Source organism: Centrocercus urophasianus, unplaced genomic scaffold (assembly GCF_019232065.1).
Source record: "Centrocercus urophasianus isolate 14NV4802_14NV808 unplaced genomic scaffold, USGS_Curo_1.0 seq_20, whole genome shotgun sequence".
Classification (NCBI taxonomy): domain Eukaryota; kingdom Metazoa; phylum Chordata; class Aves; order Galliformes; family Phasianidae; genus Centrocercus; species Centrocercus urophasianus.
In genome coordinates this window covers 14,627,590-14,653,395 of record NW_024884756.1, presented here as the reverse complement: position 1 = coordinate 14,653,395, position 25,806 = coordinate 14,627,590, and the positions used below count along the sequence as shown (strand labels likewise).

At 36.4% G+C, this 25,806-nt stretch overlaps 2 protein-coding genes across 7 annotated transcripts in view; both read right to left on the bottom strand.

The window, feature by feature from the left end:
* CCDC141 (coiled-coil domain containing 141) overlaps positions 1–4,784 on the bottom strand; it is a 58,581-nt gene extending 53,797 nt beyond the window's left edge. The window contains exons 1-3 of the mRNA XM_042822548.1: positions 4,715–4,784; positions 2,850–2,957; positions 508–745 (exon numbers count right to left, since the gene is read on the bottom strand). Coding sequence (XP_042678482.1) covers positions 508–609 — 102 coding nt within the window. The 5' untranslated portion in view covers positions 610–745; positions 2,850–2,957; positions 4,715–4,784. The remainder of the gene's footprint in view (positions 1–507; positions 746–2,849; positions 2,958–4,714) is intronic.
* An 8,419-nt stretch (positions 4,785–13,203) lies between these two features.
* Positions 13,204–25,806, bottom strand: part of SESTD1 (SEC14 and spectrin domain containing 1) — a 52,040-nt gene continuing 39,437 nt past the window's right edge. For 5 of the 6 annotated variants that reach the window (XM_042822592.1, XM_042822594.1, XM_042822597.1 and 2 more), the window contains exons 11-18: positions 24,029–24,223; positions 23,342–23,456; positions 22,713–22,872; positions 19,712–19,793; positions 19,277–19,399; positions 17,941–18,132; positions 16,223–16,344; positions 13,205–13,879 (exon numbers count right to left, since the gene is read on the bottom strand). In XM_042822592.1, the coding sequence (XP_042678526.1) occupies positions 13,750–13,879; positions 16,223–16,344; positions 17,941–18,132; positions 19,277–19,399; positions 19,712–19,793; positions 22,713–22,872; positions 23,342–23,456; positions 24,029–24,223 (1,119 nt within the window). In that variant the 3' untranslated portion in view covers positions 13,205–13,749. Of the gene's footprint in view, positions 13,880–16,222; positions 16,345–17,940; positions 18,133–19,276; positions 19,400–19,711; positions 19,794–22,712; positions 22,873–23,341; positions 23,457–24,028; positions 24,224–25,806 lie in introns of all 6 variants that reach the window. The other variant, XM_042822598.1, reaches the window with a different exon arrangement.

Below are 25,806 nucleotides of genomic sequence, written 5' to 3'. Positions count from 1 at the left end.
CACACACACACACACACACACACACACACACACACACACACACACACGAACTTCTAAGAGAACACACGGTAATATGAATTCACAGTTTTCAAAAATAGCCATTCATTATCAGTTTTAGGCATTAATTTCAAGAAAATTATCCTAAATAGGCATACACAATCTGCATTTGTGGGGTTGGTAGCAATAATCTTACATAACAAGCAACCTTAAAAATAATTCTACTTGCATTTGAGTCTCCTCCAAAGATAACATTCATGCTTTTTAATACATTTACATGGCACTCTGCAATTGTCTGCGACTCTTTAAGTAGAGGAATTCTTTGCCTCTAATAAAAAAACAAAAACTGTGAACAGAAACAAAGGGAAGAATCTCCATTAGATATTAACTAAATTACCCTGCCTTATCATTATATGCTAACTATTCATTAGTGCAAAATATTTTATAGAAGCAACAACCACTGAGTAGGAGAGAGTTTATAAACAGATGTGCCAGCATTTGTTGCCTTACCTTCAACACAGCTATAACAATACTGGCATTCCCAGCCTGAACAGCAACCGAACTGAGGGTTGTTGTAGAGAGCTTCTGCTCCAAACTGGCTTCATTTGACATGGTGTTTCAAAGCAGAACTTCATACATTAAAGCAGACTTGGAAACACTCGTACAAAGTCTGCTCTTCATTTCAGAAAGCAACAAGCAGGGTTGCTTGAAGTCATTCAGTGAAAGAGCTCAGCTAACACTGATTACTCTGCCAAAAGGAAAGAACTGGAGGTTAAAAATAGACGGCTCCATTGAGTTTATCATTCTTGAGAGAGCAATTTGACACACCCCTAGTTTGGTAGCATTAAGCTGCCTGTTCTTTTTGTCACCATCTGAAGTGTGAAAGCTTGCTTCCATGAACATCATCCCACACCGGATAACCAAAGGAAAAAGGTTTCTTATATTAAAACATCTAGAAACCATTTTAATACGAAGGCTATATAGATCAAGCTGCTGTTCTGAAGTTTCAAAACATGCAACTGTACAGTCTAAATGTTTGCACCCTACAAGTAAATTTTTTAAAATTGTTTGCTGGTATTCCACTGAGCCAGAGCACTTAAACAGGATGAACATGTGTACACAAGCCAGATGATGAACCAAAACAGACAGCGGAATTTTAATCCAAAATATTTAAATGTTTGGTGTCCATAACAAAAAAGGAAAGTCAGAGCTCTGTGTGAATTCCTAAGAAGTGCTTTATTTTTCTCCTGAGGTTAAAGTAATTCATCTTTGCTTCAACTGAATGTTGGTTCTGCAGTCTTTATTTTTGTCCTAAATCAGAGTAAGGAAAACCTCTTAATTTTTAAAGGTTGCACTCCACTTAAGCTTTTTAGTTAGTGAGGGTAAATTAATAAGCACGTTTAAATCATAGTGTTGGTTTAGCATATTGAATCTTATGCCTGAAGTAAGGAACATGCCACAAGCAGCCTACAGTATAAGACAGCAGCTGCTAGGTTTCCTTCCACAGAACAGCTGAGAAAGCAACATCAGTGTTTGGGTTGGCAGGTCACTCAGGCAACACAAGTCCACCCAATATACTGAATATATAATTCCCCTCTAAGCACCTGCTTGCTTCATTTGCTTAGAAGTGTGTAGCACTCTGACATTTTTTACTGAATTAGATTTGCTAATCGCAGGCTAGAACACACACCAAGGTCTGGAAAAAAATTACAAGGTATTTTGAACTGAAAGAAATATAGGGTAATTGCAGGGAATTTCAACTGATACATCAAATTCTGTTTGTTTTTATTTGCTTGTTCATTGTTCCCCCCCCTCCAATCAATGGAAGATTATTGTCTTAATCTGAACTTTATCTTTAAACAATGAATTTGGATCAGGGTATCCAGAACTGAGTTGCAGTGGTTTGTGCTGAACTAAATGGGCTTGGCAAATCAGAACAATTTTCGCATCTTTATGTCAGAACAAAGCTAAGAACCTGCAATCTGCCTTCAAAGAAAGAAATAAAATTCAGTTTCCCAAAACTTGTAACATCTCTAAGAGGCTAGAGAATCTCTGCCACTGAAAGGAGCATTATATAGATACTCATGAGACTTATGGGTATTCATGTTTGAAATGTGGCATTAAAAAAATGTGTAAAATTTGATAGCCACACAAAAATTGGAAATGAAGTCTTAACAGCTAAAACTGAATAGAGACTTTAATTTTGGACTAAATAGAAGGTAGGTCCCTTATATAAAAATCCCTAAATATTTCAGACATCTCAAAAAAAAAAAATTCGTAAGACAAACTTTGAGTTTTACACACTGTGTGCAGGACTAAGAACAACTAGAACATGCATATTGGAAAAATTGATTGGGAAAAAACATCCTAACTTCTAATTAGCTTCATAAGAAGAACTGCAAGCCAATTTCAGTATTACATTGAAGTGTGTCATCAAGTTTCATTTTCAGATAAGCACACTTGAACAGTGTATTTTGGTGGTACAATTTGGGCCATTCCCTTGTCTCAGAGTAGTCAAGAGTCTTTTTTCACTCAGGTTAAATGAGGAAGCCTATTTTGTAGTAATGACAGCTGGAAGTCACAGATAAATATCTCTCAAGAAGCAGATCATAATCAAATTTGGCAGAGACAAATGATTCAAAATATCTAATAAATGCGTAGGCATTCTATTGATTTGGCTCAAGCTATGCATACAAGATATAATGCAGAGAAAACAAAGAATCTGAAAGGATCCTATAGCACAATTGTAAGAGAAAACATTGAGAAATTTGACAGTGTGTTACAATGCACTTCAGCTGTACCCAGGGAAACAAAAGTTAACAAGCACACCTTTCTCAGTCTTGTATATTTACCTGCTGTCTGTTTCTCCAAAGCAAAAAAAAAATCCTTCTTGAAGCCAAAAATCAAGCAGTTTATCTGTATTAGAAGAGAGAAATCTTTTCCCTTTGCTACTGCTGTGCCTTCAAAGACAAGAATGACAACAAACTGAAACATCCACCAGCTGTCCACAGATAACAATGAAACTGAACAACAGGACAAATAAAAATATCTCAAGAACACAGGGGGGGCAAGAGAAGTCTGTAGTGTAAATAATGTCAGGTATTAACTGTAACAACTGTGTATAAAAAGAATTGGAAAGATTAATATGATAAAACTCATTTCATTTTCACCATGGAGTGAGTCTTAGCAGCCTTTTTGCTTGTGTGGGAAAGGAATCCCTACTCATTGTTCGACCCATGTGCAAAGCAAAGTGACCATTCTTTCCTGGAGATAAATTGCATCTTAGAGCCTTGGAGCTGCCAAAATGCCTTTGGAAAAGTTCACTCCCTCAAGTCTCGGATTATGAGGTCCTTTATCTGGTTTGTACGTGTAATGAGGTCTTCTTTCCTTGTTTCATGCCTGAGAGGTGTATGCAGAAAAGAAAACAAATAAGAGAAGGAAGCATCTCTCCAAATCAGTGGGTTTAGTGAGGCTCTCTACAAGGGGCACATAAACACTTCTTCCCTCTGCAGCTCCACCTGGACAAGGCACAAAGACATCAAGTCTCCAGAAGCCTATGGTTGCAGCCTTTTGCTGGCCCCTACCATCGTATCTTTTGCGGGCTGCATTTTGAGGTATATTCGACTCTATCAGGAGAACAAAGAGATCAGATAGCTCACTAACCTGCTGTTCAGGCTCCAAGAGCAGCAGCAGAAAGAGAATAGTTTATTAAACAAGATTAGTGTTTTCCCTCACAAATGCATGTAAGCAAATCCAGCAGGACTTTTGTTAGTAAATTCCCTGAGAGCATTTGAAATTCCTTCCTGATGCAGTGTGTTAACATAGTGCAGTACACACACTGCACCAAATACAGATGCGAGGTAGCTTGTTTTCTCCCTCTGAAAAAGGAAGATTAAGATGTAAGTCGAAACATAGGTCTAGTGTGAAAGCAGGTACGAGCTGTCCTACTAATAAGGTAGATCACGATAACAATCTTGCCCTGTTGTGGATTATATTTACAACTTGGCTGTATTAAAAAACTACTTCTGTATGTTTTACAGTGTTTATATACACAAATATTGATGGCTTCAATAAAAACATCAGTTAAAAATCACAGATTGCTCAAAAAGACGTAAGTGTAATTGTGTTCTACAAATCATCGTTTAAACATCTGTTTAACCTCTTCAAAAGTAGTCAGGAGGTAAAGACACCAAGATCAGAGTGAGCCATTCCCTTTAACAAGACACTGATTAAACAGATAATAATCATGCTAACCATTCAAAAACATTCAAGCCATATTGTTTCTATTGTTTGGAAGAGTCGATTTAAACAGAAGTGAAGTTTAGAACAAAAGAAAAGCCTGTTACCAATATCACATCACCTTAGACAAAGGGATGTTTTATCCAGAAGTTAAATTCAATAGTATAGTTGGATTTCAAGCATTAAAGAACCACAAGGCTTTAGGTTTTTAGTTTTTTTTAAGTCATTTATCAGTGGAGTTATAAATAGCAGTGCTTTGTTTTGTTTTAAAGAGATAATTCCATCTCATGCAACTCTGCTACTTGAAGGTTCACACCGCTGAACATTCCTGTGTACATTCTGATCATGTACCTCTCATTCCAGCCCATGGCACAAGAAGCACTCAATTGGTCCCAGTTGGCCCTCTCACGAAAGTGAGAACTGTGTGACCTACTTAGGAGAGGTAAACAAGTTGGAAGCACTGACATTTCCTCCCTACCTCTTTGCTTACTTTAACTGGAGCTGGGTTGTTATACAGATACGTGCTCGCTGCTGACACCCGATGGAGCTGAGGTGTGACTACAGCACATGAGAACTAGCCATTATTGTTCCCTGCTCAAACCACAACCCTTCGGGACCTACAAAGGACAGCACATTACATTTCAGAATTTAAGCATTACCTATAATACCCTTCTCCCCTCACCCTTTCACACTCTTTCAATGGAATTGCTGATGGACTAGTACACTCAGAATCATTGTGAGCCATCCACAGCAAAATCTCCCACTGCCATGTATCAGCAGGAGTGGGCAATCCAATCCTCATTCCAGGCTAGTGCACATACCAGAGTGGGGAGCAGAAGTCATCCCACCGAGAACCTTTTGAATGAGTGCATGCCTATTCTGCTGGATATCTTTGGGGAAAAAAAACAAAAAGCTGTGTGTGATTCTGGAACTCGTTTTTATACTATGATCTACCAGAGTGTCTGGGAAACAGTGCCGTCTGATGAGAGTATCTCAACCTTTGGACAACATCACTGTTCCCATGTCTTACAGCGGTTTCCATACTTTCCACTAGAAAGATATAGTTTCTTCTGAGAGTTGGCCACTGTTCCATAGGATTTGGCTGCTGAAATGCCATCTCCACCTGACCTCTGCCATGCAAGTGGGGATGACAGCCTGAGGCTGTTTACTGCTCAGGGAGAAACTGACAGGAAAAGCAGAGGTTAAAAAGAGCTAGCTGGCTTGCCTTGCCTAGATCTGCCGTGAAATAGCATGGGGGAATGAAAGCTTGAGGACGGTTCTTAAAGAAAGACACAGCTGTAGAGAGAGGTCTCAGGTCAAGGCCCTAAAAGAATCACTTTCAAAGGCATAGCAGCCCATCCTGTCAAACCAGAGGCTTCATTTTCCACAGTTCTGTACCCAGTACTATGTTACCATCACAAACCTCTGTTTCACACAGGGACATAGTAGGGAAGAAGAAACAGAAACCATGGTGTCAGTGTGTCCTTGCTGAATCTGGCTGTTAATTGCAGGGAAAAAGCACGCTGGAGGATATGCATTCTTTAGAGTCTCCCTTCATTGTCACCCCAGGACACAAAAGCCTACCTCAGACCTGCATTCACATGACAGTCTCTTCAGGCACTTCGTACAGGGCACATAGCTGCAATACTGTGCCCAAGGTACTCAGGATGCTCCTAAAGTAACGCCTCCTATTTATTTTCATGGAAATTACAACAGATACAAAGAACACAGTAACACTCCTTGATAGAGCAAACTCAGCTACAAAACATTATTCTTCAACATTCATTCAACATTCTTTCACCAGTAAAGAATAAGACTAAAATCCGCACCACTAGAGGTGACACACTGTTTGTTACCATTGCTGGAACCCACCACCGCACTATGTTTACATCCACTGTTTGGTCTCTGTAAACATTCAGCAAGTGTTGATGAATGTCAATGGGTGCCATTTTCCTCCAAATGGAAGTACCTATGAAGCAAAGGTATCATTGAATTCTTCCATGTCAGACGCCATTTGGTCAGACTGTCCCTTTGCTGCCATCTGTCACACACAACACAACATAATGGAACATTGGTAGGAAGATCCAACCTCTACTGCCATATCACCAACATGTGCCTCTGACATTAGGGGCCAAAATAATGAAATAGGAGGCAGTACTTTTGGAGCAGCCCTTGAACAATCACATTGCTTCAAACTTTCAAAAATTTCTCCACCATCCCTTTGTTATATGGAAATCTTTTTGAGAGGCAGAGATAGATAATGCACCTGGCTGATGCAGCAGAATCTGCAGGAACTGCATTTTAGAATCGGGCTTGCTGCGTTCTAGGCACAAAAATAGCATGCATAACTACCTCATAAGCTGCACAGATTTTTCTACATGTGATTTGACATTTAGCAAATACTCTGTAATTAAATCCCTTTCTCTGAGTTACTCTCTCACTGTGCTAATGTTTCTTCTGTTGGCAGGAGATTTGATTAACTGTATTCAGAGAATGAGCTCAATCTTCCCGAACTTCCTTACAGCCCACCTGTTTGACACCATATGATTCACATAAATATTTTCATTGCAAATTACTCTTCAATTCACCAACTGGTTTCACCACACCTCCTTGGTTTTCCCCTTTCTTTTTGCTGAGTACTGCTCTTCAGATCTCACTGCTGCATGTGGGGGAAAAAACATTACCTCAGCATCCTGGGACGAACATGATTTGAGCGGTACTTTTTATATCCTATGTGTGTGTAAGATTTCCATGACTATAACATCCCACTCCCAATCATTACAAGGTTCACTTCCACCAGGCTATGAAACAGGGATGCAGCTGTCACCCCCTCCCAGCACAGGCACCCACACACATTCAGCACTGACAGCAGCAGCCATTTCATCCAGTTCTGCTTGGGAACCATGAAGCCTTTAAAATGCTCACTAGATAACTTGAGAGACAACAGATCAGTGGCAGATGCATAGACACATCTGTAAGTCCCAGTAGACAAAACAATAGCCAGAGAAAGGGTCACAGCAAATGATACCAATTGAACTCCTTGTAATTCATGTTTCTCTCACCTGCCTGAGCAAAAACCCTTGCATCTTTGTGAGAGGTAATGCAGCATGAAATGATGTCTACAAATAGCTGCAACTTAACAAATCGGCCACGTATGAGGAGTAGAAACAAAAAAACCTTATAAGGCTCATTGTAAGCACATGGCTCACCACAGCCTTTTGACACCATTTCAAGCAAAGCATTAATAAAAACTTGGTTACAGCAGAGTGCCTTCCTGCGTTTCTTTGTATAGATTTGTCTTGGAGAGAAGGAAGGCCATGCTCTGAGAAGCAGTGAACGATACAAAGCAGACAGTGTGGCATCACATTCACATCATCACTACAGATAAGTGGAGTAGCAGTCAGATGTGTTAAATACACGGTACAATCTTTACCCGCTGAGACTAGCTCACAACTATCATCTCACAAAGGCATGCAGAGCAACATAAGTGTTCAGAAAGAGAACAGCTTACACTTAGTACCAGTTTAGAATATGGCTTGTTCCCAAGTCCCTGAAAGCCAGGCCCATATCACCACCACGATTCTAATAAATATCAAGTAACCATGCCCTGTGTTTGTGGAAGTGCTAAAGACACCATGAAAACTCTTTTATAGCAGACAAAAAAACCCTTGACCATGGAATATTAAGAGATGCTTATCACTTGACTGTTGCTTTAAAAAAAAAAGCACAGAAAAGTCCTGGCACTGTATTTTAGTGAACCGCCTTACTGGAGCTTCGCAACCCACTGGAACTCTGTAGCTTTCAACCCTGCAAGACACAGAGATCATCAACAATCCATACATGCCAGGAGAGTCAGCAATGACAGCAAGAATGTGCCGCCCAGCATCTGCAAATCTCCCATGGAAAATGAGCAATGAATGCAAATAAAGCCCCCAAAATGAGATCTGCAATGCAAACCAGATGAACTAGAAACATCATCAGTATCCAGAAAATTAGCTTAAGTTTTCTACCTATTAAAAAAAAAATAATAAAAAAGGATATTAACTTTGCTTTCTAATATTTTCCACTTAATTCCTCAGCATAATTAAAATGTAAAGAGATATGTATTTCTCCTCCTCTGCATTCAGAAGGATTTTGAATTGTGACTCAAAATTCTCATTGTACAATATTCTCATAATATTTGCTGTAATTGAGACTCATGCAAACTGATGTCACCTTTAAGATGAAAAGAGAAACCCCTTGCCTTAATTTTCATAGCTATTTTGGGCTTAAGCTTATCACTAATTCATTACATATACTAAACACATTTTAACATATCCTGTACACATTCGGACATAACTAAATTATAGTTATATTATTATTTGTTATTATTGCAGTCCCACCAGCATCTGACTTTGATGACTAGTTGAGTTGTCCTCTCATACGACAGAGACAGATGTTCTCACCGGTTCCTTTAACAATTTCTCTTCAGGTTCCAAAACACGCTTCACCACAGAAATGGTTCTGACTACCACATGACTGAGATCTGTACAAAGACATCCATGAGAAGCTGGAAATCAAAATCATTTTGCCTGCTTACTTATTTTTACCTGTATTTCCACAAACAGTAAAACAGAAAAAAGTGCTTCCTCCTCTAAGTATCAGATGAAAAATATCTTGAACTCAACTTAATATCCTTGCAAAAGGTATGTAACTAAGAATTTTCAATTAAGATAACAGGCATCAGAACTATAACAGTGGTGCTACTTACTACAGGAAACAAAAGTGGGACACTTGGGAGAATCAGTGCTACTTAAATGACAGACCCATGCACTTTTTCAACATCCAATTTAGATTCCAAGGGAGTCACTCTGCAATGGCCATCTTTGGTTATTGCGTAATGGGAAGTTAAGTAACATGTTAGAGAAGACAACTAGTTTACCAATTCAAATAACTGCAGATTAGGCAACCTGTTCTAGTATTAGATCTGTAGAGGTTGGTGGCTCTGCCTGCAACTGGAGGGTTAGAGTCTGATGATCCTTGTGATGTCCCTTCCAACCCAAGCTATTTTATGACTCTTTTTGCTTCTGTGTTTTTTATTTTGGAGTATATATAAGTTCTCAAGAAACATGAAAAAAGGTAAGATCATTAATGACATTACTGTAAGAGTTTATTTAACATTCAAATACTCTAGCAGTTTTTGGACCTTAAGTTCACTTTTTGTGCTTTTGATGATACATTTAGGGGCTCAGATCTGGTCTTATACCAACCTTCTGTTCTCATCCAAAAATCTAATCAGAAGTCTAACACAAGGGGACATTTTTACAGTGCTGACTCCCATTTTACTGTTGCAAGAGTCTCAAAAGATACAAGAGACAGCCTTCGGAGTTGGGAATCATCAAACCTTTTCTTTTATCCCTGTTTCCTTCACAGTTTAGCTCCTGAGCTCACGTATTATACTATTTGACATACCTGGAATCTCATCCCTGGCTCCAAAAGTTTCCATTCTTACTCCTTCCTAATAATCCTAGTGTTACAGATTAAAATTACTCCATTGAAAAATTTCAGGAAACCGGAGGTAACAATTACATGTCACTAATATTAATGAAAGCCCATGACAAGTTCTGTTTATGGTCATGACCTAGTAATAATAAAATTGTAATTAAGCAGGATAGAAAAAATCTTCCCCTAACTTGCTTTCATCTGGCAGATGAAGCCAGCATGACGGTATAAAGAGTACTATACAAAGCTACTGCGTTCTCCAGCTGCAACTGTACCTTCAGAGTAATTATCTTTGAATATTAAATCAGTCACACCAACTATATAAGACCTCAAGCTCCAAAGCTGCTTTTCCATCCAAGAAAAAGAACCCTTGTTCATAATTATGTATTTTGTTTAAGACTAATTCATCAAGGCTAACAAGTAAAAAGAATCAAATATTTTTATGGAAATCCAACTGTCCACAAAACCATCACATTTAAAAGAGCTTACATGGGTAGGCATTTAAGTTAAGTCTATATAACTGATGTCCTACTAAGAATGATGTCTACAAATAGTGCTTCTCTGCTCACTGTCAAAAAAAAATCCCCATAACAGGGGAATTACATTAGCAGAAAAAAACACTTGGCTCATGAAGACTTATAAGTCACAGAATCACAGAATATCCCAGGCTTGAAGGGACCTCAAGGATCATGAATCTCCAACCCCTCCTGCCTCAGGCAGGGCCACAAACCTCCCTGTTTAGTACTAGACTACCTAATCTAGCTTTGAACATCTCTAGAGATGAAGCATCCACAACTTCTCTAGATAGGCAACCTGTTCCAGCACCTCTCTGCTCTCTCTGTAAAGAGCTCGTTGACTTCATTACCTCAAAAGCAGGGTTGACTCCATTTTTAAGTCATTAGTCATAATACACTTGAAATAACTATAATCAATCCTTCCTTATTCTATTCATATCTCTGTATTTTACATGTAGCATTGTATTCTTTGGGGCAATCTGTTTATGCTAAAAATAAAGTCATCCTTTTGAACTCTGTTGCTTGAAGCGTTTTTGCTATTAGAAAGTGACTCCACATACTCAGCAAGAGCCACTGGTTCCATCCACAGCAATACACTCACAGGTAAGTTCAAGAGATGATTGTAGCAGTTCTTACCTTTTAGGGCATCTCTACATAGCTTATGTTGTACTGTGTGCCCTTAAGGCTTGTCCATTTTTAAAGGATCAGTTGTGAGTACAAACGTAGATGGTGAATTGGTTAAGACCAGAACAAACATCTGTTACATTTAGCAGCATCCTTAAGAGATGGTATTTATTCCATTCCTTAAGGAAGCCTCAGAGTTCATATTAAGGATTCAGAAATCTGGCAGCTCCATGCAACCAACCTAGGATACCACTGCTATTTCTCCTGATGCGTGGCTGATTGGGAAAAAATAAAAAAAACAAACAAACAAAAAAAAAATCACAAAATGCAGGTAAATAGCTCTCTATAGCCCCTGATTTCCCAAAAGACATGGAATTCCAGAAAGGAAGGGGAAGAGTGCAGAGAGAGAGAAAGAGAGAGAAGCAAATCTGGCATAACCCAAGGTATTGTATCAGACAACAGAATGAAAGTCAGAATGCACTACGCTAGGAATGCCTGATGACAGATAAGAACAACCTCAAGAGTGGACTTCATACTTGGAACCACACTTAATATCAGGGCTATTAGAGTCACAAGTTCCAAGTCATGCACGCAGCCATTACATGAACAAGTCAGAACCCCCTAATATTGCTTTGCTTTTGCAATGTTACTGAGAAAAAAAACCACAAAATCTCTTACTGTTTGTAGCATGTACTCATCAACAAGAATTTATACTGCAGGATGTTAATGACTATAACTAGATGTGTGTTACAAACAAGCAATACAGATTTGGAGATGCAGTGCTTATTAATAATTATAGTTTTCATTTAAAATTATGCGTGCATTTTGTATTAAATATACATAGACTTCTCTTGCTTTGGATGTTTCAAAAATCAAATTACCTGATCCAAATATTAGCTATATTATCAACAACTTTCTCAAATGGAATTGAACAACTAAATCCAATTTTAAAATACCAAATTGAAAGTCTCTTTACAAGCATGGCCTGTGAAACTTCAGTTGATATTTGAACTAGTATTAATGTAATACTGTAGCACTGCATCAATGTGTCAAAAAAAAAAAAAAATTGGATTTCCTCTGCCAAAATAGCCCAAGAGGGGAAAAAAATTACCTTTATCACTTTCTCAGACAAATCACTAATATTGACTTTTTTTTTTTCCTTTAATGGAGAAATTGCTTTGACACATCAATTTCCTGTGGAGAAAATATGGGAAACCTGAGACAAAAAAGCAAACAAAATATTTGAATGACAGCTGCATCAAGAAAATCCACTAAGTAATAACAAAGCCTGCAGGAATCATCTTCACTATGAGAAACACATAGTGAGATAACACAAAATACTTAAATCTGCAGTTGTTTGTTTTACATACAATACCCCAGCACAGTCCGATATCACAATGCTTTCCAGTAAATAAAGTATTGAATTTATGCAGATTAAGTCCTGAAGAGGAAGAAGTTTGCTAAATTATGCACATAACTGATTTTTTTTCATTCCAATTATCTTATAGTATCATAGAAAAGTTTGGGTTGGAAGGGATCTTTAAGATCTCCTAGTTCCAATCCCTGGCTATACACAGGAACACCTCCCTCTAGACCAGGTTGCTCAAAGCCCATCTAGCCTGGCCCTGAATGCTCCCAGTGAGGGAGCATTCACAGCCTCACTGAGCAACACATCTCAGTGACTCACCCCTCTCACAGTAAAAAATTTCTCCCTAATATCTAGTCTAAATCTACCCTCTTCCTGTTTAAAGCCATCTCCCCTCATCCTGTCTCTACGTTCCTTTATAAAAAAAATCCCTCCCCAGCTTTCTTGTAGGCTTCCTTCAAGTACTTAAAGGCCTTCCCCTTAATAAATTTCATTATTACACTCATGGTTTTACATTATGAAGCACATCTTAATTATTTCTCATTAGATTAAAATCTAATCTCAAAGCTACTACTACCAAGGCTGGCCACATTATTCAACATTCCCTTTTCAAAAAGACAGACAACTGAAAAAATAATGCACAAAAGAGGTTTTACCCTTACCTGGGAAGAAGCAATTATTAATGTAACATGGATTTACACACAGACTATCTTACCTTTGCATCAGAAAAAAAGGTGGTATAGCTTCTCATTCTCATGTAACAATTTAGAGCAGTTCACCATATAACCATAGTGTGTTAAATTTGTAAGAAAAATGATGCAGGTGTAAATATACCATTAGAGTGATAGTTCTTACTACCATTTATCATAAAACATATAATACAAATAACATCTGAGAATACAGGCCAAAACAACTTTATATTAGATTTCAAAAAGATGGTTTTTATTAAGCACAAACAGCTTTTAATACATTATCAATACAAATAGGAAAACATCTGTTTAATGAATCTGATATATCAAAGATTTGATGTCTGGTTGCATACTGGCACAATAAAAATGAATTTTTTATTTTAAAGTATTTCAAATTAAAATTATAGGGTCACCACTGTCTACACTGCAGGCATTTTACCTGCAGTCTAAAGTTACTACATCACCTGGGCATGGGGAGAAGCAAAGAACTACAGTTTCATAATATGGAACTCCTAACTCATTAGCACCATTCAAAGCTTGCATCAGCTGTTAAACTAAGTAGCAGCTGACAGGTCAGGTAAAGCTTTACAGCAAATTTCAGTGCAAAGTTTACAGATCTTTTTCATAAGATACTTGGAATCTATGGTTTCATAGCATGTTAAATAATTATGGCTTGATAGATGTACTGCGTTAAGATGCTGAGAACACTTACTTTGAAAAAAAGATGAGACAATGGCCGTGAAATGCAGTTTAACATATGCCAAATTCTGTAATATGCAAACAACATGCTGGATTACAAACTGAAGTCCTATTATGAATTGATAGACAAGGGTCAGTATTAGCTCTCTGGGGTAGTGGCTTCTGGTTGTCTCAGCTGCTGCTTTTTCAAGCTAACAAGCTTCATCTTCTCTCTAATGTGTTCTGCGGCAGAAGCCATGTCACTCGGGCTCCCAAAGTACTGCTCAGAACTACAAAAGACAAAAAAGCTATCAGTGACAAGCAAAAAAAATGCATGCGTATACATATGAATAACAATCTAGAAAACAAAACAACATAAGAAAAATAGATACCTTTGTATCGAAGTTTAAAGCTTTGTGGACAGCCAATCTTGATAGTATCATTATAAACAGCAAATTACTCTCTCTTACCCAAGAGATCCTTTCCACAGCAGGGCACTATTCTGTATGGTCAATAAGAGACTACCCAACACTATTTTTTAATTTCCATTTTCTGGCTGTCCCTAATCCAGTCTAGGGGTTCGAATATTGTGACAGTCGAGAAAATGAGCCTGAATGAATCCTGACTGAAGTTATACAATTGCTGTCTTATTGAAGGGCTCTGTAAACAAAGTCAGCCAGTTGCTGACAGTCAAATTATGTCATCTCTCCCTCAAACTGAAAAAAGAACACATGGCTGTTAAAGCTGATTTTTTCCCATTCAAATATAGCAAAAGACATCTGAAATGTTAGGGAAACTACTAACCAAGCTGTCAGCAAAAACAGGATTTGAACACAATAAATCTTTCAGAAAAAGAGTAGATATCAAATCTAATTATGATGTAGAGAGGTGGAAGTTTGGAAACAAAGGTAGGACAAAGGACTTGGGATGGAGTCCAGTCTGGACAAAAGCAGGCAGAAAGTTTATTTCATATAGAAGTAGATTAGTTTGACCAGAGATCTCTAGAAAGGGAGCAGATTGAACAGATGTAACTGAGACCACAAATACTGGCAGACATTTTGCCCGATGAAGACTAGAAGCCATAAGCAAGACAGGAAACACTGAGCTGGATTTTTAAAGAAGATATCAACCAAGTCTGAAGTCATAAAGAGGTTGATGGAGATTAAAGAAACATACTTGCAAACATTTAAGAAATTGTGCTGATCTTGGCATTTTTAAAACTCTTTACATGAATGATGGAACCATCTGCAGGTTTTTGGTTTTTTTTTTTTTTTTTTTTTTTTTTTGCTAAGTGCTTTAAAAATAGAAGGATTAGGGAGAGCTAGTAGGTTATCTCAGGATTTAGAACAGTTAAGATTCCACTTTTCAAAAGGGGGACAAAAAGAACACAGCTGAAATGCCAGAGGCCAAAAATAACACTCAGGACTCAGTCAGCCTAAAACATGGGGATGTATGTACATAAAATTATAGAAGCATTCCATTAGGACTGAAAACTTGAAGTCCAATGCTTTCTCTCATTGGAGATTTTCCAGGCACTAAAAGGTGAATCAAGCTCAAAAAAAAAAAAAAAAAAAGGTAGTGTTTGTTTTTCCTTTAACAGTCTCTGCAAATTACACAAGTTTTAATAATAAATTCTATTTACCGGGTCATTAAGGACGTAAAATTCACTATACAGAAGTTATACTAAAAAATACTTGAAACATAACAGTTTTTGCTTTTTCTCAAAGCTGTAAAGTCTTCCACTATTTTTAAATACCTTACTAGAAAGACATTAAAATCACTACTAGCTCACCTCCTGATACATCTCCATGGGTAGTACTTCTCAGCAAAGAATATCATACTGCATAAGGTACAAGATTTTTTAGAAATGACAATTTCCATGACAGTTTCTTCTAACCATTTTTCAGATTAAATTCAGTTAACCAACCTGACATCTCAAAGTTTTTCTCTCCAAGATTTCAGACCTCATTCATTACTGAGTGGTCCCTGCATACCCAGAGACCAGTTCCAAGGCTACCTTAAACTTGGATAGGAAAAATTAATCACAAAGTTCTGTACCACAGTGGACAACTATACTTGTGCTGAATACAGAAAGTGGTTTCTTATAGTGGCTCAAATTCCATACTCAATTTAGTTTTATAGCCTGACAAGGCCACTGATTTTAAATTGGCATTAATAGTTCATGAGGGAAGTAGGATTTTAGTAGCTGAATAATCAAATGTAAATTTATGTTCAATGTATTGGCTTAAGATTTTAAATGGCTAAAAGTTTGAATAAATCTGTCATAAAATGCCATAATACAAATGACTTTTTTTCCCCTCCAAGAGGACACAGGATCTGGTCACTCATGCTACTTTAAATAATCCACTGGTGTAATGTCAGCATATATTATACAGCATATACATTACAGGGTGAGAAAAAGTTACTAATTTGAAAAATTGGGCACGTCGTCTTTGGAAAGGTTGAATTGGAAATGCCTGTTTTCTGAGAAAAGATGGAAAAAAAATTACGACAATTAGTGCATTACCTTTGTAATTTCAGCAAAAAGCACTCAGGATTCTTCTACATATGATACTATTATGAAACATTATAAAAAGGATATTCAAAAGGCATTACAATAACATTTTGCATACCCATCAGGATAAACCACAGGCACTGTTAATCTGTCCAACAGCGATTTCCCAACTGCTTCAATTTCATCAAATTGTTCCATTTCATTAAAAGCTTCAGGCTGCTCAGGACATTCTTGCAAAATCTGTTAAAAATGAAAAACAAACGTAAAATAAGGTAGACAAGCAATAGCATACATATATACGTATTTCAAGTGCTAAAGTGCCATTAAATATCAGAGTGAATGTTCTTTCAGCATCTTCACTACCACAATTAAACTAATTCAAAATATTCATAGAATTCCAGAAAAATACACCAATTAAGCTAACACAGAATGAGAAGATAGCAATGATGAGAATAGTAGTACCCTGCACTAAGAATGAAAAAAAGTCTTGCTGGGCAGTATTTCAACAACAAATTTAAAATGCATAAATATCATAACCTGCACCATTAAGCATGAAATACAATCACATAAATTATAAAGGGTCTATTAAAAACAACTTCAAAACAAAAATTATAACTGGCAAAAACCTCCAGTGAAATTATAAATTTAAATACAAGTATTTCTAGACTTTTGTATCCAACATTTGTACTACTTATTTTCTTCTACTTCTCCCTCTGACATTTTTTATTAATTAACAGCATAATTTCCTCTTGGTCTCATTAACAGGCCACAACAGCACTAGTAGAATTGTGCTTTTGAGCAACAGAATATTTTTAGCTAAGCCTTTTTACTTTAAGTTGCCTAAAAATATAGCAATTTAGTACTGCAGAAATGAAAGAACACTTGTAATATGGGCTAAGATAATCAACTCTAAGTTTATGATCCACTAAATTCTAATTTGATAACTACTAAAACCATTTCAGCCAACTGTGGGAGCATAGATAATATATTCCTACTTTCACAAATCACCAACAACTCCCAATATCCACTGATTCAAAATATTTTCTATAAATGCAAACAAGAAATGAATACAAGCCAGGAGCACATGAATCACCTCTGCATCTCACACTTCCCTTCAATTAGAGATTCTTTTTTTCCTGTACCATGTCCAAGATAGGCTTTTCTTTTGCTTATAAGAAACTACATTAACTACCTCAACAGCAGAGGTAGATACCTTCCAGAAAAACAATTCAGGGTATCGTTTCACAGAAAAAAAGTTTTCCTGGCTCAAAGGCGATACCTCTCACGAAGTAAAGAAATGGACATTCAGGCATTTGAAAATTCCCAATTTAGCAACTGCTCTTCATAACAATGTTGCTGATTTCTGATTCTTTGCAGCTTTTAGCAGCATCCAGCTGGATAAATCAGTGAGGATCTTTGTTATAGGAGTTTGAAAACTATAAGACGACAGCAGCGTGCTTTGAAGAAAACTTGTTCAGAGCCCCTTAAGTACTGAATTCCAAGTGCAAAATACAAGGTGCACCAGCTGAGCATGCATAGAAGGTGATGAGTTTATGCTCACAAATTTTGAGAGAATGCCACACAATGTAAGAGGCAATACTCTCTGTAATGCCATGAAGTTCTTATGTGACATCATTATAGCTTTGTATTATACTTTGCGTAAAAAAACAAATGAAGTGTTTCTTGCCTTTCAGAATTTTAGTTTAAGACACAGAAAAAAACCACAGAAATGTTTAAGCATAGTATTAAAATAAAAATGAAGTTCTCCGTGTATATTACATTTTGCTTGTTTAAATTATCACAAGGAAATTTTCTTCCAAAAAACACAACATTCACCTTTTCAGCACTCAAATGAAATGCAACAGCTGTTTCCAGCCTCTGTACTCTTTCTTCAGAAGTTAAGGTAAACTGCTTCCACACTCTGTTCAGTCTTGGAAGTGTGTCCCCTGAGGACCTCGAAGTGCATCGCAGGGACTGGCACAGCACAACTGTTGCCTGCAGTAACTGTCTCCCATAATCATAAGTACTCTAGAAGTTGGAGAGCGGGAGGAATGCATAAGACACACTCAGAATCTATGCATTTAACTTAAGAGCTAGTTATCTTAAAATGACAGCAGACAAGTTTGTGAAACCTCAACTTAAATTCACATAGTACTTTGAATTAATCTGCTCTACTAGAAAGTGCTGCAGAAGCGTGAATTGCAAATAGCTGCCTAGATCTTGTACTGTATGCTTGGCATCTACTGCTAAGATAACCATCTCACTGACTTCATTATCACCGTGTTCCTAGTCACACAGCACCCAGGTACTTCATGGCACACCAAAACAACAGCAAGCTATCCTCTTCTCACACTTACATACTTACACATCATACTTAGTTTTAATTCATCATTCTATGGTCACTATTCATCAGAAGAGAGGTGTGCCAGTGTAACAGTAGAATTTGAAAATACATTATCTATTATTTGGTAATTGTGTATTAGATATTTCTAGAAATAGTATTTATTTGGAAAAGGTTCAACTTTACATATTCTGATCTTCCATGAAATTCAAAACATACCTGACATCTGTTCACAAACAAGTGTACAAACATGCCCTACAGCTTCAGTGAATTCAGACTTGTACAGAAGGATTAATTACTTGGCTCCTACTGTCAACAATTGAAAGCTGTCAGTTCTGACTAACCATTACCTCTGAGGGCTGAACAGACTCTAAATACCAAAAACTCCTTGTGCAAGATGACAAACATAGACCAATAATCAACTGTCTAGAAAACCAACAGAAAGACAGGCTATGCTTCATGAAGTACAGCACAAAATAAACTCAAACTGAGTGACTTAGTAATGTTTCATTATTTTGTTTGCAGTCCTTCAAAAGCTGCTATAAGGACTGTTTAAAAAACATGCCTTTAAAAAGTCAGCGTGAACTTTGAGTTCTGTGCTTTGTATTGCCTATGCAAAACACAGTAACCTAAGAACTGTGATATTGGTTATGCTGACAGTTCATTAAATCTTCACTTCAAAATCTCATTAGGCTCATTGCTAACTCATTATTTATTCATGCAACCATTGAGGCAAACGAAGACAATGGCTGATCAATTATTGTACATATAGGTGCTAATTCTATTTAGATTTCCTGAAACTGTAAAAAAAACACTAATAATTTAGTTCACCTGTGCAACATCAACAAATTTTCTATGTTTCTCCAGTAAAACCTTTGTTTCTTGAGCATCATCTCCTAGTCGGATGTGTGTCTTCAGCAGAGCATCCAACAGTTCGCTTAACCATTCTACTGCCTTTAAAATAGAAGTAAATTAGAAGCATAAAAGCTAGGAAATTAAAAAGACATTCATCCAGAAGAGTCAATTACATACTTTTGATCTGGAAACAGTTAAGTATCAATTGAAATCCTATGTCATGCATGATATCCCCCAAAACACTGCTTACCATCACTGCTATATCCTTCATTATTTTCACTTTACAAATTCACTAAATAAAACTACACTTGCATGTGACAGAAATACAGTACATTAACTCCCTCCTCCCCCATACATTTAGCCAGCATATATTTAGGCCAGGATGATGAATTTCTGTAGTCCTTTCCATACCTGAGCAGCATCTTCTTCGCATTTAAATAACTGTACCATCTGAAGCATCTTCAGTCGTCGCACATCTACCATGTCTTCGCACCTTAAACAGCAGCACAGTTAGACTTGCCAATGCATGAAGAGCAGATAAAAATATACTGAGTATTACAACGTTTGCAGTGTGCAACTATTCATTAGAAGGTGATTAAAATACTCTATATCCTGTTTAGATTAACCAAAAAAATAATAGTAAGAAAAAAAAAAAAGCAATAAATCAAAGTGAGCAGAACAAACCACAGACATTGTGATTTTAATGAGTCCAGGCATAGCTACACTACAGAAAGTGATACCCAGCAGTAGATAAATAGCCTTCTAGCTGCATTTCAGGTTCCTTACCCTGTTGCAGTGGTTAGATTTGCAGGCCAGAGGTTTAAAAGTGTAAAACAAACTGTTTCTGCTATTGAGGTACTTAGGAAAAGTTGAATTACACCTACTATCATTCTGATTTCTATTGTCAGTGGGTGGCAAAGTTTTCTTGTTAAATAAAATGGAAAAAAAAAAAAACACCAAAAATGCAGCACACATCTTTATATCTTTCTTTTTAGCTAGCTAACAATCGAAATGATTGAACCCTTATATGCAGGAAGCATAAAGTTTTACAAGACTAATTTTGATGTCCTTCGCTCTCTATAACTCATCAGGAACCACCTAAAAATTTAATTCATATAAAAAAATCTATTAAAATTCTCTTGTTCTGAATGAATAGCATATTGCAGTTTTTTGTCCTGTTAGAATACAAAAGTAATATCAAAATCCATTTTAATAGCAAGAGCTAAACACTAAAGCATTTAGCTGAATGATCTTTCTGCTTCAATTTCAGAGCCTGTTAAGAAAACAGCAAGATTCAGACTCTTGCATCACACAGTAAATAGAATTACTAATGCCAACAACAGATTATACTAAGTGAATGCTAAAGATCATATGCATATATCTGTTCTTTTTCTAAACTGTTTGCAAACAAGCACTTCCAAAGAACAGTTATTAAAATATTGTGTTTTGTTAAGCACTCTGCAGTGCTGGGACACTTACATAAAGAAAATTCATTACCCTAATAATGCACAAAGTCTATGCATTTCAAAACAATAAATAAGGCAGCAAAATGCCAGTAGAAATGAACATTGCACTTGTTTCTCATTTGCTTAAATATGCGTACAACATTCTATTAATTTAAGGAAAGCAGGAGCTTACGAAAAATATTAAATGTTATAAAGTGATATATTGTTATCATATATTTTTCAATGTGCAAGGATAATTTAGTAATTAAATTAATAGGAGTAATAAGAAACTTTCGTCCATTTACAACTTAAGACAATTCTGTTTTTGTTCTAAGTCACCTTGATACCTTTGCAAATAAGTGTCAGAAGGCAGAAATAAATCACATTTGTTTCCCAGACATGTATTTTCTATTTTTTCCCACAAATGTCCTCTTAAATGGGAAGTAAACTTTAAACCCCTTCTCTGGTACATGCTTAAGTGAAAAACCTCTGGTGGTGTGATAAGTATTACGTGGTTAGTTATGCTTTTCTTTTTATCCAGAATAAGCTATACAGATTAGTTTCTTAAGTCTAATAAAATTGAAATTAAAATTCTCATTTCTTCTCACCACCTAAAGGATACTACAATAGTAAGACTAATAAAGTGCACAGATTCTATTCACTCTTTATTTGAATCTCATTTAGTTTCACTTGAAAATGTTGAAATACTACATTAAAAAAATAAACTTATTTCACTATCTGAATATAAAAGCAAAATAAAGTTCCAGCAATCACCACAACAGCTTAGAAAAGCTATTGTTCAGAGACAGGCATAAGTTGCATCCATAAAAACCTCTTGCACACTGTTCCTCCCCAAGTTAGTCCAAATTCTTCCTGTACTAGTTCAGCTTAAACGATCATGGAGCAAAGAGTTCCACAGCTTAATTTTATTTGTACACTGTGTGAAGTAGCATCAGCTTCAGTTATCAGTGTTTCTTACCCCAGTTCTAGACAACGTCCTCCGCTTCTGTACTGAAAGAAGCAATGAAAAAAACCTATCCCTAACTTGTCCCTGCCTCAGTCTTACAGACCTTTATCTGTATTTTTGCATGCCTCTTCCAGACTGAAGATCCTCGTTAAATCATTAATCATCTGGAAGTTGTTTCACACCTTTGTCTAAGCACTTAATTTACTTTTTTTGGCCTCTAACTTACTACACTATACTCATTCTACAAAGAGGCATCAGAATTGTATAATGCTTAGAGTACAAATACACCATAGATTTATACAGTGGTAGCAATTTGGCCAATTAGATACTACTACATCTTTATGAGAAAAGAATCAATGGAAGCTTGAAGGATGAGAGTGGTAGCAGAAACCACCCTTCAGAGAATTTAATTCTGTCCAGTATTTTCTACTACTAAAATTTCATCCCTCACCGCATCACATTACAAAACTCACAGAAGACAACCAAATACATTTTGAAAGTTGAATTCTTGTGCCTCCACCATTTGCTGGTCCAGGGGAAGGGTACAAAGCAAGACCTAACAAAAGCTCAATTTTCTTCTCTTTAGAAGTGAAAATGACACATTCAAAAAGAGTTTGTGAAGAAAAAAAAAAAAAAAAAGAGAAACAAGCTGAAACAATTTCCACATAACTTCAGAGCTATCCTCATTACTGCAGTATTAGCATACATTTCATCTCAAACTGCTAAGATCACTTGCATCTCTTCCATAACTCCATATAAATGGAATGTGTCAAACACTCATGAGTATAGAAAAGCACTTAAATACTGCCACCCAATACTGAAATGAATTTAGGAACGTGCAACAAGTTAGGCAGGGAAAGATTGTCTTGTTTAAGTGCATCACATATAATAAATTACAGTTGTACTACATCCATTAACTGAAAGTAAAGCAAAATACTCTCTGTAAATATGTATTTTGAAGTGACTTGTCAGTACATGAAAATTGTTACAACTGTTTTACCTTTGTTTTCTAAGCTGCATATCTTCCATCACTCCTTGGATATGGTCCACATTTTCTTTGTTTTCGATGGTCACATCTTTTCCGTAGGCCCAGGATGCCTGATTAGATATCTGATCAAGAAGACTTTGACCTTTTTCACGCAAGCCTTGCAAACCTAAATCTGAAGGAAAAGCAAAAAAATTTTAAAAGGTTAAAAATAAGATATAGATATATCTATGACACTGTTTTAAACTTCTTAACTTTCTCATCAAAGAGGGAGATAAAATGCAATAGAATCTACAAGATGGAAGGCTGGAAGGAGAAAAGAACATTACTACCTTTGTATTGCTTTATCCTTCCCTACTTCTAAGTTAGAGAAAGCACTCATCCACATTAACAAAGTAGTAGTGCTTCATTACAGATGAAATGCAGAGTAGCGATATATAGTAAATATAAACGTAAAACATTTACAAGAAAGCGCTTCCAGAATACTTCCCCAGACTAAACAAGCATCAGCAAGTCAAAGGTAGTTATGTGGAGCATGACTTAGCTAGAAATCGAGAGATATTACCTTCCCTTTCCCTGCTGTCTTGTTTTAAAGACAATGTTCATTATTGTACATAAGCGAAATGCAGAAATATTCTGCTTACCAACACTCTTCAATTTCTCTTCCAGTAATTTTAAAGTTTGTTGAATTGATGCTCCATCTGCTGGTGCCACATCTACACACAACATTCCTAGTAAGCCATCCAGTTGCTGAGATAACTAAAACGAAACCCAACATACTGCTGTTAAAAAAGAAGTTAGGAGCTTCAAGGTGCTCAAATCTGTAGTGTTCCTCCAAATGTTTGGGGATGTCATTTCAGATGTTTCTCTCTGCATTTGCTTATAAAACTCCAAAAGAATATATCTCTAAGTGGGAGAGGGGGGAGGAAAGGAACCTAAGACTCCTTACACAACTACAAGAAAGGAATAAATGTCAATTCTAAAAAGAACCTATGAAGATCATATCAAATTCTCGAAATTAGAAAAAAAAGATGTGTCACAGGTAATATGTATTTCAAGAAAAACTAGACACTTTTTCATTATTTTCTTTTATTAACTTCTAACCATTCAATGATTGAAATACAAGATACACTACAACCTACTTCTCTCCCAAAGAGAATTTCATTTTCTCACTGTTTCAATCAGTAAATGAAGACAAACTCCATTTTCCAAGTATTTTCCATTTTATGTTTTATCCCCCTTCAAACTTTTCCAATGTATTAAACACTTACAATACTACACTAATAACACACTAAAGAAGAGCCTGTGAGAAGTAAAAGAGAACAACTTACATCCTGGGCAACACTGTGGAATTCAAGTGCTGCTTGTAATAGATTCTGCCTGAATTCTAGCTGACTGGCCTGTCGATAACACACATCACTCAGCTGTTGCTGCAATGCTTTTAATTCCACAAGGTCCTCCTCATCCCCCGCATTTAGAAGGGCTGCAATCTGCTGATTAAGCTCAACATAAACAGCAAACCACTCCTACAAATAGAAGATAATTAAGCATTAAAAAAATATCAAACAATTTTCTCTTAAAAGGGCATGTATTTAGCTGCAGATTAATACATAATCAGATTTAAAAGGGAACTTAGTCCAGCTTACACTGTAATTATCAATTCTCACACAGGAGGGAAAAATTTTCATAATTTCAAATCAACTTAAGAAGCAATTAGTACATATTGAAATAATGCATGTACTGTAACTTGAATAATGGTGCAGTAAAATGGAAAGATTACAAACAGTGAGTAGCACAGCTTGTAGATCACAGCACAAACTTTACTCAAATTACACCACTGAACCAGCAGAAGAATCTCCCTATTTTTAAACAAGCTTGTAATACTTTTGTGCCTCTAGGGTTGTACTGAAAAGTTTTTGCCAGTTGGTAAGCTATTTCAAAAGGTGTTAAGAATATCTAGGTGTCACTTTTAGTGACAATTGAAAGCCTCAGTAATTTTCTTAAACATTTAGAAAAAACTACTATTGTTGATAGAGACAAAGTAATTTTTATCCTCTAATTCCTCATGTCATGCATTTATTGGAACTCGAAAGTGACCGTTATTTCTTAATTAAGGAAAAAATTACACTATTCAATTCAAAATTTGTAGATTCGATTTCAAGCACTTTGACTACTAAATGCATGCAACAAGGAGTTAACTGGTGTCATGGTGGTCTATTTGCAAAAGAAAGTACTTCAAATATTTAACGGTTGTGGGGGATTTAAACACTACATGATACGTCAAGATCACATTCTCATTTTGCATGATTCAGATGCCTAAACATGTTTGCCCAACAGCTTTTATTTTAGCCTACAGTGAAGTGCTTTTCAAATGCCCCATGCACTTGAAATGATGCTGAATAGCACCATCTATTGGCCCAAGCATTTCAGTGAATTAATATTCTTGCTAAGCTACAGTTAGAATGTTTGCCTTCCCCCCACTTTTTTTTTTTTTTTTAAATATTATGCCTTCAGTTTTTGCATCATTTATTCACAAAGCATGCAAAACAGACTATAAATATTCATGTCCTTAGTTTTCTTTTCTTTTTACTTGAAGTCTTCTCTATCATCCACTCACAGGAAGAAACAGTATAAGAAAACGCGAAGAGGAAAAAAGCTATGCAAAAATTAAACTAGCAATCAACAAAAAAATTAAGAGCAAAATAAGTCTTCTCCCACACAAGAGTCATTTTGGATAACAGTGTGGGGAAAATCTACTGCCACACTCGTGCTACAAATATACAGGTCCATTTGACTCACGTTCACAATATTACTCGTTATTACCTTTAGACACTGAACAAACAAAGAAAGCTTACTTATTGTGACAAGCAAAATATGAAAAGTCAAACAAGAAAATCTAGGCTAATAGCTTATCATTAAAGAAAACGGATTTCTAAACTATCAGTCAAATTAAAAGACTGGTGAACCAGAAATACAATGTACTTATGAGGTTTTTTTTATAGGGGAATTTTAGATATAGATGCCTCTAACACATCAAAATTATGGAGAAGCTGCCAACATTCACTCAAAGATAATAGCTCAAGTATACCGCCCATAATAAAGCATGCAG